Here is a 16,425-nt window from a genome sequence, read left to right as displayed (position 1 = left end):
TTTGAGATGGAGGCAATTAGATAATGGATTCATTGGCATCACTTGTCATGAAACTATTTGTAGTCGTAGCAATGGCTTTGGGGGGTTGTGTAGTCAAAGTAGTGGCTTGGTGGGTTTACCTATGAAAGACAATGCATATGAGGGTTTTCATTAGACTGTGTAATTAAAGCAGTGGATTGGTGGCTTTACCTGTGAAAGACAACGCAAATGAGCGTTTTCATTCGGTTGCGTAGTCAGAGCAGTGGCTCACTGGGTTTACCTGTGAAAGACAGTGCATATGAGGGTCTTCATTTGGCTGGGGTTGTTGTATTGGTAGATTGGTGAAACCCTCTTAAATACATGAAATGGGGGAATGAATTGCATTCAAACTATAAAACATAACCCATAAACAAACAACCAAGCCAATAAATTAACAACCACAACCTGAAACAAAACTAAGAGAGAATAAATTAGAACAACGTTTAGTGAAAAACACTTACTATGAAATTTCTGCCATCAGTACATGGTTGCTTCAACTTTCGAGAATGCAAGGAAGAGTCTCTTGCTTTTTGAATTGCACCCTCTCCTGGTTATACTGTAAAAGTTTTTTGTTATGTCTCTATAGAACTAATATTGAATTGAGTAATACAAATGACGCTCTTTAACTAACTAATACTAGTCTCTGAAGTTTTTTTGGAGGAATCAATCCGATGGTATTTGTCTAGCACCAAAATCAATGACACACGGCAACACAAATGGCATTGAAAGGGAGTTATTCTCAAAGGAATGCTTTACGACATAATTAACTAATTTATTTTAATATCAATTTCATATATATGTATATAAAGAAACAAATAGTTAAAAAAAATATACTATAAAATTATTAATAGTAAAATATTATGATGTCTAAAAACAAAGTAATTGACCAATTACCTTGTAATAAAAGTAATAAAATAAAAATGTATAATTTATTAAATTATTAATATAAAATTAATACGTAACTTTTAAAAATATTAACAATAATGATTAAAAAATCAATATGGTATATACATAATATTGAGATCTACTTAAAAATCTATATCTGCGTGTCAGCGACCAAGCTTCCATGTATCTCTTGTCAACTCGAACAAACTTGATTGACAGAAAGTGTGCTGGACCTTTGACTGAGGGTGAGCTGGCAAAACTGTGGACTCTTAAACCAATCATCATTAAATTATTTCCTTTTCGTGGCATACCTGTCAGTAGCGTAGTGGACGTTCGCAACATAATCCCCCGAAGTGCCCACGGCATATTCTTCTTTTCCAAATCCATGCACCTGGGAGCCCTCACACGTGGTTTCTCCAGGTTGGCTGTTGCCAACTTTCTTCGATTCCGCGTTGCTGTACTTGTCAGCGGACGTGTCAAGACATGTGTCAGCAGCAGTGGATGCTTGAGTCAGTGCCGTGCGCACGAGGAAGTTTAAGGATTAGGACGGCGGCGGCCTTATAAAAGGAGGGACGCCGCCCACCAACATTTCAGACATCCTCTCCACACAAACTTACGATTGCGATGGATGGCTCGGCATTCTACCCGGATTTTCTGCCACAATTGCCGCCGGGCTTCAGATTTCACCCCACAGACGAGGAGCTGCTCATCCATTACCTGAAGAACAAGGTCTCCTGTTCTCCTCTGCCTGCTTCAATTATTGCAGAGATTGACCTGTACAAGCATGACCCCTGGGATTTGCCCGGTGAGTATTCCCTCCAAACCCGGGTTTATATATATATTTTAACATTTCTAGATTGTCTGAACTCCGGCCTAATCAATTTTAGATCCAAAGAAAATTGAAACCGCGAAGGTTTTAGTTATTTTTTTTCTGAATTACATTCCATGAGACCCTTTTTATTTTTCTCACGGTGTGTATATGTGTTGACTGGATTTCAGCGAAGGCTTGTTTTGGAGAGCAAGAGTGGTATTTCTTCAGCCCCAGGGACCGAAAATATCCCAACGGGTCGCGCCCCAACAGATCCGCCGGCTCTGGCTACTGGAAGGCCACGGGAACAGAGAAGCCCATCTCTGTCATGTCGGGAACCATCTCGTCGCAGATAGTGGGCGTGAAGAAATCCCTGGTGTTTTTCAAGGGAAGGCCGGCAAAGGGCCTGAAAACCAGTTGGATCATGCACGAATACCGCCTCACTGAAACCATGCCAACGAACAGAAAGCGATCTCTGCGCGTAAGAATTGTTGTTTTTAGTGAGTTTTATTCACCAGATTTAAAAATAAAATCTTTTATTTTACATCATACTTCCTAACACAACTATTACCCATTAAATTACCATACAGATGTGTATATATATTTTAATGGGAATTTCAAGAATTGATCCTGGCTTGTGTTTTTCCAGTTGGACGATTGGGTGCTGTGCCGGATATACAAGAAAGCGACTCATTCTATCCGGGTGTTCTCGAACCCAGAACTGCAGGCCCCGTCACCGGCTGACGTGCCACAAGAATCGGTTATGCCCAAATTCAGTTCCTTCTCTGGGCTGTTTAAGAGCGAGGATCCGTTTGTGGACAGCTTTCTGAGCAATGACATGTCAGATGCCAGCAACGCAGCCCTGTCCTATGTGGACCCGTCGTCCAGCCTCCCGGTATTGCCCCAGCATTTAAATTCCTGCGAGACCAGAAGTCACGTGTCAATGTCAATGGGTTTCAACTGCGACGAAGCCTCGTCTGTCTACCCTGCGAAGAGGCAAAACAGTGGGAATCCATCATCGACACTACAGTTTGAATGTTGGAATCCATACATGGAAGTGGCGGCGCCCTATGAGCACATGTATCACTGGCCCATCAATGAAAACTCGAACCTTGAGCTGCTACCTTGGGAACGTGTGGTTAGAGTATGAAAATAGGTGGATTTTTTTGCAAATTGATTCCAAACACTAAAACTTCAGAAAGTGGAGTTGGTGCAAACACTAAAACTCCAGAAAGTGGAGTTGGTGATGGGACTTGCTTTCTTATTGCTTGTATTTTTGGGGTGTATGGGCAATAAATTGTCCGTGTAAAATGAATTCCTGAAAAGTTATTTTCTCAAAATAAGAATGGTTGATTTTTATGGAATTGTCTCTAGTGCGACTTTATGGAAGCTTTTACGGTAAGTTTTTCCGGTCTAATTTCTCTAAAATCTGGCAGTGATTTATTGAAATCATAAGCTTGATGGGTAATCCTATGCAATCGAAGTGCCCTAGGGGTTTTCCAGGTATTGAATCCATATATACAGTAAAAAAACTAGTTTAAATAACACAAATCAAGATTTCACCTCAAATTTTTCCAACAAATTTTGAAAAATCCAAAAAATACACTAAAAACAATTCCAATTTTTATATTAAGAAATCAGAAATTATTTCATAATTTATAATCATGGGTTTTGAATTCAATTGATAGTGAAGTGATACTCAATTGTATATATATATAAATAAATAAGTAAATATATATATAAAACAATAGCTACTCAACTCATTTGCTACTATCACTATAAAAAAAACCTTTATCAAATATAAAGTAATAAGAATGGTTTCGAATAAACACCTCGCCCTTATTAATCAAACATAAACTAAAAAGAAATACTTCATGAATAAACACCTCTAAAAAGATAGTGGTCAAACTAACCTTCCATTGTCTTGCCTTCAGTGAAAATCGCAATAAAACTATATTGATATAATTACTTCTCTATTAAAAAATATATATACAATGGTAAGTAAATTATCCTTTCATCTTAAATACAATGTTGAAATACAATGTATAATGTGTTGGTTAACTTATTTAAATAATGATATACATGATTTTAAATTAATTATAATAATTAATTATTTAATTTTTATTTTTATTTTTATTTATTATTGATAATTGGATTGAAATAAATTTACTTGAACTACCACCACTATATTGACAATTGGGTTGATATAAGTTTATTCTCAATATACATTTGTAGGTGAATCCATACGCTAGTCCCATTATTACCACTATTAATAATTGGGTTGTCATATGTCCATTCCCACTACTATATACACCTTTAGTGAACCCATATGTTAATCAGAGCGTTTCAACCTTATAAATAATAATAAATATATCATTTAACTTTAAATACAATGTATCATATATCTTATTTAAATTTAAATAATAATATAGATAAATCACATTAATATAACTTAAAATCTTTAAAAATAATATCTACTTTTGATGTTAAAAATTTATGTCAAAATCATCTTTTAATATCTCCACCCAAACTTCATTCAAAAATCCATAAAATCTCTCTTCAAAACTTAATGATTAGAGTATTCTAAACATGTTATGTTTTCGCATAGAAAACAATTAGAAATTTTGCCATGGCTTTGAGAAAATTCGGTGGAAATTTTTAAAAATCTAAATTATAATTATGAAACTTCAGAATATTAAGCCATCAGAATTTTAAGTAGCCATAATTTTTTTATAGTGTAATCGATTTTCACTATTAAAAAACATTTAAACACTACAAAAAATTATTTCCTTGTTAAATCAACAACGCCATTAATAATTTTCTTATTTTGATATTAGTACAACGAGTGTAATGGCGTACCATAAAAATTTCACTTTCCAAACATCACCACCAATCGGCATTCAGACCGAACTTATTGATTCTCTACTTAACACGTGGCAAACTATGCTTTGATACCCATCGCACAAACTACACGTGTACCAAAAGAAGAAGAAGAAGCAATGGATGGATCCACTTTTTGGAGTCCGCCGTTTGCCATCGTATTCTCCTAATCACAAATTGACCTGTTTGGTTGAGGTTTGAGCGTTGTGAAAGGTTTTAAAAATATCTCATTTTACCAATTTATGTTTTAAGGTGCACTATCCATTTGTGTGGCAATTGTAGCAGAGATTTTTTATTGTTTGAATTTCCTTGATTGGTAGTTGGAGTGATCTTGTACTTTTGTTTTTCTCGATTATTTATTTATTATGGTTTTAATTTTTCAATAAAAAAGTTTGATATTTTAAAATAAATTAAAAATTTATTTATTATGATTTTAATTTGCTAATAGAAAAAAAAATATTTTAGTTTCAAATTTCGGTGGCGTTATTCTATAAAATGCAAATAACCACCTAGTCACAGAACTCATTGTCATGGAAAAACAGTCCACTTTAAACTAACCTTCTCTTTTGACTATTTCAATGCATTCACAAATACATGGCCTTGGAAGATTGTAAACCTCCTACCAATCGCGTTGAGATACGAGTAATAAAAATAAATAATAATAAAAATAAAATGACACATGGTATTGAACTATGATATTCATGTGGAATATAAGCTATTTAAAATGGGAAATTAAATCACCTTAGATCCATCTTAACTTCAAATCTACCAAGCGCAGAGAGAGATCAAATATCTTGACATGAAAACCTCTTTTAGAGTGGAAAGAGATATGATTCCTCTCAAGACTTGGCAGATCCAATGTTAAAATGGATGTAGGCTAGTGTTAATCTTACTCATTGCACAACATTTAGTTGTTTGGCTTCTATTAGTATTTTATGGTTTCATATGAGGCCTTTAGGCCATTTTTGTACACTATTATATAGACTAGATATGCTCAATACTCAACACATCCTAGCTCACTAATTAGTATTTATGTGTTTGTTTAATCTTTGTTGATTATATTACTAAAAATATTAGATTTCTCAGTTGGTTTGGTTTCCAATGACAAAAGTGGCAATAGGGGTATTGACTCTAAGTGTATATTGGTTCAGGTGATCAATAAAAAAAATACTAATTTAAATATTATGTTTATATATATTATATTAATATGTAATCTTTTCTTTGTCAAGTAACATAGTTATCGATCAAATGGGAAATTTACCAAGTATCAATTTTTTTGAAGTAGCAAAAAAATCATTCGATTTTGAAAAGAGTTGATTCACAATGCACTCTTTTTGCAGCATATTTTGACACTTCAAATTTTCTTATATATCAAGTATGAACATTTTTTTAAATGTTAGTGAATTTCATGTTGATTTTGAAAAGTGGTGATGTAACATCAACTCTTTTTTTTAGAGGACTTATTTTTGACACTTTAAATTTTCTAATGTTGTCTTCTTCTTCCCTGAGATAATTGTTTTTAAGTGTTTTTCAAGTTTGTGTTTTTTTGTTTTTCTTTTCAATTTTTTTGGTAATGAAATCTTTGTTTTTTCGCATAGTTAAAAAAAAGAGGTTAATATTTTAAAGTTAGGATTTTCTATATATTTATGTATCTCAAATTAATATTTCAATGCATATCAAATAATTATCCCTAAAAAAACAACAATTTTAAACATTTAACACAAAACTACACATTTTGAATATAGGTATAATAAAAAAATACACATTTTAAGACATTTTTTTGTTAAAAATGACATGTCAAATAAACAATATTTATGAGAATTTTAACAAAAGAACTTAAAAAAATAACATTTTTTATGAATTTTATGTCAAAAATTAATAATAATCACAATTTTTTTACAAAAAATAATGATTCACATAAAAATTAAAGTGAAAATCAAATAATACAAATATTAAACATATAATAACAATAATTGAATACTTATTTTTGTCATGAAATTTCAAAGTCAAAACATTACAAGTATAATTAATGGATAGTTCTCAAAATTGAGCTTGATTTGCAAGCATAACTTAAATTTAATCAATAATATCATATAATCCATGTTCATCATCTTCTAGAGCTTCATTATTGTCTTCTTCCATAATATTTTGTGCTTTAGTTTGGTCATTTTCCTCTTTTAATGGATCTTTGATGTTTGCAAATCTCCCAAAGTATCATTTTCCAATCATTCCATCTAACGGTGGTTGATGTTCCTTTTCTTTTTCTACCATACGTGATTTATTAAAATCTCCTTTCCTCAAACCAACTTCTTTTATTGCATTTGGAAGAAATTGAAGAGCATTGTTTTTTTGCTGAATAAAACTGCATTGTAGTGAGCCTTTTTCAATGACAATGCAGTTTATTTCTTTTTGTAGGCAACATGCTAGTGTTGTACCTAATCATCAAGCAAAAAAGAAATAATTATGTAAATTAGTATAAATACATGAAAAAAAATATATTGAAATTCATTTTTATATAATAAAACTTATTTGAACCTAAGAATAAATCCAAAACCCAATCTCCTTCATTTTAAAATAAATCTATAAGATAGTTAATCAATGCATGTGGTTTTTGATAAATGTTAACTATCTCTCCTTTTGCATATTTATTTTCATATGTTATTTTTCTTATAACAACATCATGAACCAATACTTGGCTAGGAATTTTTCCATCTATTCGATTCAGAAGAGTATGCTTATAGTTATAGTCTTTTGTCAAACATTCAACATGGATGAACTCACAATAACTTATAATTGGTTGATCTCCGCAACCAATAAGATTTGACTTTTGCTTATAACATGACATAGTAAAAGTTCAATTAATTTGTACATAAATAATTTTTTTTAACAATAATCAAACATACAATTTCAATGTCTTACCATGTAAGTTTCATCCTTGAATTTGTGTTTCCCTTGAAGCTTGATAATAACATTAAAATTTGTGCCTTAATGAAATGTCACAAATCTCCAAAGCAGTGATGTTGTGACTTCTTGAAAGCTTGTAACAACTTTATTAAAATTTCAATAAATACAAGGCTCACTATCATATCCAATGTTTGAAAATTGAAACGATGAGGACTATCTGCAATAAGTAGGGCATTTTCCTTTTTAGGTATGAGTTTTGCAATGTCTTCAAAATCACCTTGTATTATGTAATATTCATGGATAGTTTTGAACCCATTCTAAATGAAATGACTAAGACGAGGATCAAGTTCAACATTCCTAAGATGTTGCTTTCTCAGCCTTTCCAACTTAATTTTTTCAATAAAGCTTTTGAAACTATTCGATACTCCATCTGCATCCTTCTTCAACATCTTTAATGAAATAAACAAATATATGTATAAGTAATAAAATAAAAATAGTTTACATATGAATAAAATGAATGTATAAATCAACATACCTTTTTGAATGCAAGATAAAAATATTTAAGTGTTGCTGTAGAACTTGATTCTAGGTAGTTGTATACAACATCATCCCAACTCTCTTCATTCAACATTTTAACCATATATTCTTGTATTTTCATATAAACCTTATAATTGAATAAATAAAATAAAAATTATTAATATAGTGATATATATATAACAAATACTACTAACAACAATATGTTATATTTAAAATAAAATCATAATCCAGAAAAAAATAAAAACAATTCAACAAACTTACTTTTGAAATTCTGAGCACATTTCATGCAATGATCATTCACCTGACTTCACAAGAGATAATATTGATTTGACATGTTTGACCCCTTTACTCCTTGCATTGTTCTCTAAGGTGCGATAGTCATATCATCTAGAATATGCTTAATTTCAAGACCTATCTTACTATTAGTACATATTAAGGGTTTAGACTTTTTAACCTTCTGATTTTTTTATGGAAATATTCTCCCACATGTTGAAAATCTCATCAATCATTTCCCATAACTCCCTAGTTATAAATGCCAACTAGAAAATATTATACATACCTTTGAATAAATTTGAATTTACTTTTCCACATTTTGAATTGATTTTTTCTCGATTTGATAACTTGTTTCCATACAACATTCCTTTTGAAAGTTTAGACTGACTTTTCCTTATCCCCACCACATTTTTCTTGAAATTCACTATGAATAAATCCAACCCTTTGGATGAAAGTCAAAGAAATCGTGTACTCATTATCCGTATTATGATCTCATGCCAATAACTTTGCTTTTATTTATGTTAAACTCGCATAAATGATACATCTCGATATTTTAAAAAGCAAGTTATTGGGACTATTCCTCGATCAATTGTATTCTAGCCTCTACAAAATGGTGCCCCCCAATTACATAATATTTGTATTCAAAAGATCTCGTCTTCTCAAATGGCTCTTTGTTAGGAAATTTAATTATATCAATGAGAACCACATAATCAACCACATGTACATATGGATTGTACCTAATCGATGTTTCAAGTTATGGACATGTAGGTGATGTGGCTTTCTAATTTGATATTAAATTGTCCTTCATTTGACTTATAGAATTGGCTAACATTAAGTTGAAATGTTGTCACCATTAATTAAATTATTCTTCATCAACTAATCTCAAATGACATTTTGTTTTGTTTTAATAATTCCATCCTCTAAATCAACACCCAGTGTTATGATTTCCCTATTGCCTTTAAAGTTTTCACTCTGATCTTCACTGATGCCCACATTTTTTATAGATTGACCACATTTTTATTTCTTTCTATTACCGGTTAACATATTTTCTTGTATATAAACAAACTCCTCTTCATCAACTGGTAGAGAGACATCCATGGGATTTTTTTTTTTGGGTGTTCTATAACTTTTCTCCTTCTCAACAACAATGCTAATCTCATCTTCATTAATGGCAACATATTTTTAAGCTTCAATGTAAACTTCCACATCTTCAAAAGTAACATGCACAAGGAAAATTGTTCGTGTATCAACAATAGCTCACAGAGCCTTTATGCCAAATTACTAAAGGAAACTAAGAATGGAATCCTATAACAATAAGTTCAATAGACCACTTAAACTTGAAACAACCCATACATTAGTTTTATGATAAAAATCGCCTAAGATAGTAGTTCTTGTGCCAAATTATAGGTAAAATTAGACTAACAAAGTGACATGTGGAAAAGGACAAACTTAGGTGAATAAATGATGTTACAGTGGTAAAATGTGGTCTTGTTGGTCAAAAAGGAGGAAAAATAAATAGGAAAATAGATGCAAAAAGATGGAAATTCTATGGCCTAACATCTCCCCCCATATTAAGTATATGCATGTCCTCATGCAGACCCTTGTAATTGGTTCCTAACATGCCGAAAGTGTAGTCTTGTGAAATCATCAAATCCTGCAGTATCTTCTCCTTTGGCCCTAAAGCCTTGGGAAATGACCAACGTCACTTCCCAAAGTTTATCAGAAAGATGGTATGGATGTTGATACTGATAAGTTGGAATCCAAACAAGAGGAAACTTGAATCTAAGTCCAATCCATCCTGTGCCACTTCTCTTAATACACTCCACATATTGATGAACCCTAGAGAGAGCTTGCATAAAATTTTGATATAAATAATAGGGGTCCTCTTCCTTCAACTCCTGTTGACAAATATCCCATCTTAGCTTACTCCCTTCTAATGCACTAGCTTTCATCCCCTATATATTCCTGAGGCATCTCTGTAAGACTGAATCTCAATAGTCCATTAGCAATGTTTTGGTGGCTGGAAATCACCATATCTTATTGTATTTATGTGCAACAACTTTAGTTGATCTAGGCTCATTTCTTATGCACAACCTTACTCACCCCTCATTGGTTGTTACAATGTCATATGCAACCTTCTAGCCTACCTAATTCTGAACAAAAGATACAAAATCCCTCAATTGAACATCCCCCACATAAGGTGTCAAATTAAAATATTGATCTCCAAAACAGGCAAGGTCATGCAGATACAACTCACACAACAAATGCTGCTCTGAGAAATTAGCACTCTGAAAGGTTTCCAAGAAATCTTGAATTTTCTTTGTATTGTATGGTCATTTTTCCTTAAGAGTTGTCAATTGAAAGAGGAATGTCTTTCTTGTAGATATAAAGGATAATATGGAGAAGGGATCCTTCCACATAGTAAACCATTAATAAGTTCATAGATGAATTCCTTCTCTTGTTGTAACAACTCCACCTCCTCCTACAATTCCTTTACTTGCTCTATTTCCTAGTTCCTCTCTTTTTGAAAATTTACAAAATCTTGAATTCTTAACTTTTCAACCCATTTCTTCTTAAGGTTGTTGACCATCTCCTCATGACATTGTTTCAAGAATAACGTCATCATTGGGAAAAACTACTAACTTCTTCAATTTTTACACTTCTCCAAGAAGAAATGTTGTCGTCAATAATTATTCAAGCTTTATTTGAGTTGTTTCATATGTTGTTAAAGATTTAGACTCAACAATCTCTTATTTATCCCCTTTCTCTTCCCACTACACTATTTCAACTGTTGGTTCTTATGTAATAACAACATTGTCAATAGGGTCTTGTCAGGCAATAGTCACATTAATTTCAGTTTGCTTTGTTTTAACTATTGGTTCTTGTGTAACAACATCATTGTAAACAGGTTCTTCTCCCTTCTCTACTTCGACTGTTGATTCTTGTGTAATAGTGGAGATGTCAACAGTTTCTTGTGGAGAAACGTGTCAAAATTCTTCATCTTTTTCTCCTACTTTAACTCCTATCGAGATAGTACTAGATTCCATAACCTTGACTTCATTAAAAAATTGTTGACATCCCTTACAAAATTTCATAGTTATATCATTGAATGGTGTTGTTTCTATTGCTTCTGCTAACATTTCTAGTCCAACTTCCTTCTTAAGTTGAAGTTGTTTCTCAATTAAAGTAAGTTGTTTCCTTAATTCCTCATTTTCCTTTTTCAAATTTTCAATTTGATCGACAAGAGGGTCTATTTCATTCTTACTTGGGAAGGGGAAACCTCCTCTTCTTTTGTCAATTTTTTTGTTACTGGCTCTCCTTCTTTATGTTGTTCCTTGAATTCTGGTGTAACAAAAGGGGCTTAAAATGTAGAGGGGTCTTCCTCTATAGGATTTTATTGATTCCTCTCATCCTTTTGTTCCTCAAGCTTCTATGATTCAATTGTAATAGTATTCTCTTAATATGTTGGTGTATCTTTTTGTGCAACAACCACTCACACCCTTTTCTTGGGGGTCCTTCCACCAATTGGATTTTTCAGTTTTCTCTTTTTCACCTTCACCTTCCTTGAGGAATCCATGGTTTCTTCAAATATATTTGTTTCTTCAGTTGTTGTCTCGGGTACCATTCTTGCTTCAACAATTTCTCCTTTTAGTTATTCTTCTTCAATAGGGAACCCATGATGTCTCTTGTCAAATGATTCACTAGACACCTCCATAGGCTTCTCTGTTCGCATGCTTTTTCCTCTTGAGGATGTACCAACAGAAGTTTTAATAGAACTCCACATCTTAGAGTTTCGACAACCATATCAAAGTGATGCGTCAACCATACTTTTCTTAAAAGTTGCAACTATTCTACTCTTTGGGGGTGTAACAACTTTACTCCTAGGGGGTATCGCTGTTTTACTTTTGAGTTTTGTTTCAACACTCTCCTTATGCTCCTCACTTTCATCATCCTTTGCACCAACACAAGGTCTTGCTATCAGGCCATGCCATGAAATTCCTTACTCCTGTAACGAATGAATTATTTTTAATTTGATAAGTTCATGGTTAGTCAGGCAAGTTTCCGAGTTTTTTTTCCCTCACACTCCCTATGCCATACGTTGAAAATATTTCAAAAAATAATATGGAAGATTTATCAACTTCCCTGTCCTCCAAAATGACCTTTGCAGGTAATAAATTTATGAATGAAAATGTATACATCTTCCCAATGGCAGAGAAGAGATGTTTTGTCAAGATCCTTACCCTTAGTCCTCAATTCTTCTCCTTCCTTCAAAAGAACAACCTTGGTTGATGGATTTTCCACCTTTGAAAACCATCGAGTGTTGGCATTATGATACAAGTATTGTTCTTGATGGCAACTCACACAGATGAAAGATCATAGTGCAGCAGGGCAGTAGCAAAAAGTTGATGATCAGACTACAAAGAATGTAGAAAATGAAAGGCCCGCAGGTTCCTGTTCTCAAAGATGTGGCCTTAGGCTGGGTCTGCAGGTGCGTCGTTCAAAAGGTGTGGACATGTTCGCAGGTGTTCCGAACAAAAGGTGCGGACCTAAAGTTCACAGACTTTCATGCAGAGAAAAGCGCACACATGTGGGAAAACTTACGGGTGATCCATGGTATTTAGTTCGACGTTTTTGATCCTATGGTTTTGGTACGTGGTTTTGCTTCTAAAGTATTGAACCCAGGTTTTTGGTCCCTTGTATTGGAATTCTATGGTTTTGGACCATGGTTTGAGTAAGGGCTAGTCTATAAAAAGAAAAGGAGATCATTTGGCCGGGCAATCTTGCATATGAAATAACTAAAGAAAATCAAGACCTAAAATTCTGGGATCGGTTGGAGAGTGATAGATAAATCAAGGAGAGACCTGAGCATTAGAAGGAAGATCTACTTTGACGCATGATCAGATCTGTGGATCTGACAGTCTGGGGCATATTGGAGGACTGATAATTTGGCTCTATTCGGAGGTCCGCAGGCGAACCACAGTGCAGGTGCGGAGGTACGCAGTTCAGACACAGGTTTAGTGCGGAGGTGCGCAGTTCAGACACGAGTTCAGTGCGGAGGTGCGTAGTTCAGATATGGGTTCAGGTGCAGAGGTGCGCAGTTCAGCAACAGGTGCAGGTGCAGAGGTCCACAGGCTCAACAAAGACGAAGTGCGGATATCCGCAAGTTTCTATTGGTGAAGTTACGGACTTTTCTTGAAACTTATTTTAGCTGCTTTTCTCTATTACTGCAGAGTTCTAGGTTCAGAATAGGTGTCTGGTTACTAGTATTGTTTTTTGGTTACAGTATTCTGAGAAGATAGTGGTTGATTCAATAGTTGATTGTGGAAAGGAGATTGGTTGATACACATGTACTTGATGTTTGTTTGATGTTCATGGATCCAGTCTGAAAATTTATGAAACATGGTCCCTGAAAGAAAAGAGAAGGTTGAAGCCTTCAGTAGGTGGACACCTACGTACTAGTAGCTCAGCTAGTATAAGAGCTAAGGGGGTTGTAGCTCCCTTCCAGGAGAGTCTGGAAAACGAGAGAGGGTTGTAGCTCTCTGCAGGTTACAGCCTGCGTATTGGTAAAGGACTGCACCAGTACAAAATCATTGTAAAAAGAAGTTTCTAATTGAAAGAAGATAGAGACATATTGCATCAGGTGGTTTTCACCCACATTGGGTTTCCACCTTATATCTGGTGTTCTTTGGTGTGACTGCCTGTTTTTCTTGTTCATGTTCATTATTATATGGTACTGACATACAAATTAATGGTCAACATCTGAAGAACAAATTAAATTATAAATCTTGAAGGTATAGTGAAAAGAATTTGATAATACTGATTCACCCCCCCCCCTTCAGTATTATTTTCAACAATTGGTATCAGAGCAGGTCCTTCAAAAGAAGCTTGATCGCTTGAAGGAAGATCTATCATCATGAGCAACTACGAGAGAGAAGCATCAATTAGGCCACCAATTTTTGATGGGACCAACTTCGTCTATTGGAAGGTAAGAGTCACAACCTATCTTCAATCTCTTGGTACAGAAGTCTGGGATATCATAGATACAGGGTACACTTTTCCTTCAGCAACTCCTACATATCCGGCTGGTGAGGAGCAATATGAAACAAATGCAAAGGTTGTCAATACTCTATTAGGATGTCTATCTCAATCAGAATTCGTCAAGGTTATGCAGTACAAATCCGCAAAAGAAATATGGGATAAGATCGTTCTGAGCTATGAAGGAGATGAACAGGTAAAACGAGCAAAACTTCAAACCCTCAGAATTTAGTATGAAAATCTCAGAATGTACAATGATGAAAGTGTGGATAACTATTTCCTACGTATAGATGAGATTGTTAATTGTATGAAAAACTCAGGTGAAGAAATAAAAGAGGCTATTGTGGTTGAAAAGGTTCTAAGATCTTTGTCCTCTAAGTTTGAATCAAAAGTTTCTGCAATAGAAGAAAAACAGAATCTACAAAACCTTACCATGTCACAGCTGCACGGAATTCTAACTACTTACGAAATGAGGAAAGGAGGACCATCAGACAGGAGAGAAGCTGCATTCAAGGCTTCAGGCAAAGGAGATTACTATGAGTCAGGACATATGTCAGAAGAAGAGGAAGAATCAAATTTTGTTAAGAACCTTCAACGGGGTGCTGGAAGATTCAGAGGTAAGTTGCCTTTCAAATGCTTTGCTTGTGGAAGAGTCGGTCACTATGCTGCCAAGTGTCCTCATAAAGATAAGCTTGACAAAGGTAAGGAACCTGTTAGATGGAACAAGAAACAAAATGTAAATAAGAAAAGCTATTACACTCATGAAGACAGTGATGGACTTTCAAATAGTGATGAAGATGAACAAGGTAATAATTATAGACTTTTAATGGCTTTTGAAGATGATGATTTCATGGATGCTATAGATGAAGAAGGTACTTATGAAGAGATTTCTAAACTCAAAATTTGTTTAGAAGAGAAAAATATGCTTATTGATACTCTGCAATGTCAACTGGCTGAAAGGGAAAAACATCATGAAAAGTTAGAATGTGAAATAGTGGGACTTAGAAAAGAGATTGAGAAAACTAAAGCTCTTAATCTTAGATTTGTTAAAGGATCTGAAACGTTAGATTAGATTATCAAAGTGCAACATTCTCCACTAATCAAGATAGGTCTGGGATATAATGAAGAAACAACCCAAGCACAGAAACCATCTACCTCCAAAAGTTATCTTGATGTAGCAAGGAGAAGTGAACAAAGACCCAATGGAAATCACCAGGTAAATCAGGGGCAATCTACTTTAAGGACAAACAGAAGCTACAACCAGCCTTAGGTAAAACCTTCTCAATTTGCCTCAAGAATGGATGTCAATAGAAACTACAATCATTTGGTTGGTAGATTTGATAATCACAGGAATTTCTTCAATGGCCAATGTTTCTCTTGTCATAACTTTGGCCACAAAGCAGCTCAATGTGTTGCCTATAAGACAATCATGACTAGAGAAGCTCAAAAACAGAGGAGTATGACTGGGATCATGAAAAGAACCTACAATAACTTTTCTTCTCTTGAAAATGAAATAGAATGTTCTATTTGTAACAATTTCGGTCATGAAGATTCTGAATGCAGGAGCAGGTTTCGGCAGACAACTCAGAAGGAGCAAGCCTCAAGTGCCAAAACATGGAGAATGAAGGAACCACAAACAGAGATATGTGGTATAGCTTTATATGCGGAAGGGCAAGAAAATCAATGGTACATCAACAGTGGATGTTCGAAACATATGACGGGTGATAAAGAAAAACTTCAGTCATATAGTGCCTTAGAGAAGGAGAAGAAGGTCTCTTTTGGAAATGACACCCCTGCTCTCATAAAAGGTAAAGGTTCTGTTCAGTTAAAGGAAAAGGTCAAAGCTGGAAATGTCATGTATGTTGATGGCTTAAAGCATAATCTATTGAGTGTCAGTCAGATGTACTATCAAGGAACTAAGGCAATATTTCGATCAAATGGATGTAGTGTTCGTGATCTTGATACAGGAAAAACAGTGATCAAAGGCCTAAGAACTCCAAATAATTTATACATATTCAAAGAAGGAAAACATCAATGCTATCTAAGCAAGAATGATGAACACTGGCTATGGCACAGAAGATTGG

General features: G+C 34.1%; 1 protein-coding gene across 1 annotated transcript; it reads left to right on the top strand.

Annotated features, from left to right (window-relative positions):
• Nucleotides 1-1,509: 1,509 nt before the first annotated feature.
• Nucleotides 1,510-3,075, top strand: LOC149169596 (NAC domain-containing protein 18-like). Its single transcript, XM_089427124.1, has 3 exons — nt 1,510-1,708; nt 1,903-2,192; nt 2,361-3,075. The coding sequence occupies exons 1-3, from the start codon at nt 1,528-1,530 to the stop codon at nt 2,859-2,861; spliced, it is 972 nt and encodes a 323-aa protein (XP_089283250.1). The 5' UTR covers nt 1,510-1,527; the 3' UTR covers nt 2,862-3,075.
• The last annotated feature ends 13,350 nt before the right edge of the window (nt 3,076-16,425 follow it).

This window comes from Pinus tabuliformis, chromosome 4_2 (assembly GCF_031772625.1).
Source record: "Pinus tabuliformis cultivar Carrire ecotype Pingquan chromosome 4_2, CPIR1, whole genome shotgun sequence".
Taxonomy (NCBI): domain Eukaryota; kingdom Viridiplantae; phylum Streptophyta; class Pinopsida; order Pinales; family Pinaceae; genus Pinus; species Pinus tabuliformis.
The sequence above is the reverse complement of the archived record's forward strand: the minus strand, read 5'-3'. Positions and strand labels throughout refer to the sequence as shown.

Excerpts from the sequence above, each read along its gene's own strand:
- LOC149169596 (XM_089427124.1), top strand. The coding sequence starts at position 1,528 with ATGGATGGCTCGGCATTCTACCCGGATTTTCTGCCACAATTGCCGCCG. Across the intron at positions 1,709-1,902 it reads TGACCCCTGGGATTTGCCCG|CGAAGGCTTGTTTTGGAGAG; the intron begins GTGAGTATTCCC and ends ACTGGATTTCAG. Across the intron at positions 2,193-2,360 it reads ACAGAAAGCGATCTCTGCGC|TTGGACGATTGGGTGCTGTG; the intron begins GTAAGAATTGTT and ends GTGTTTTTCCAG.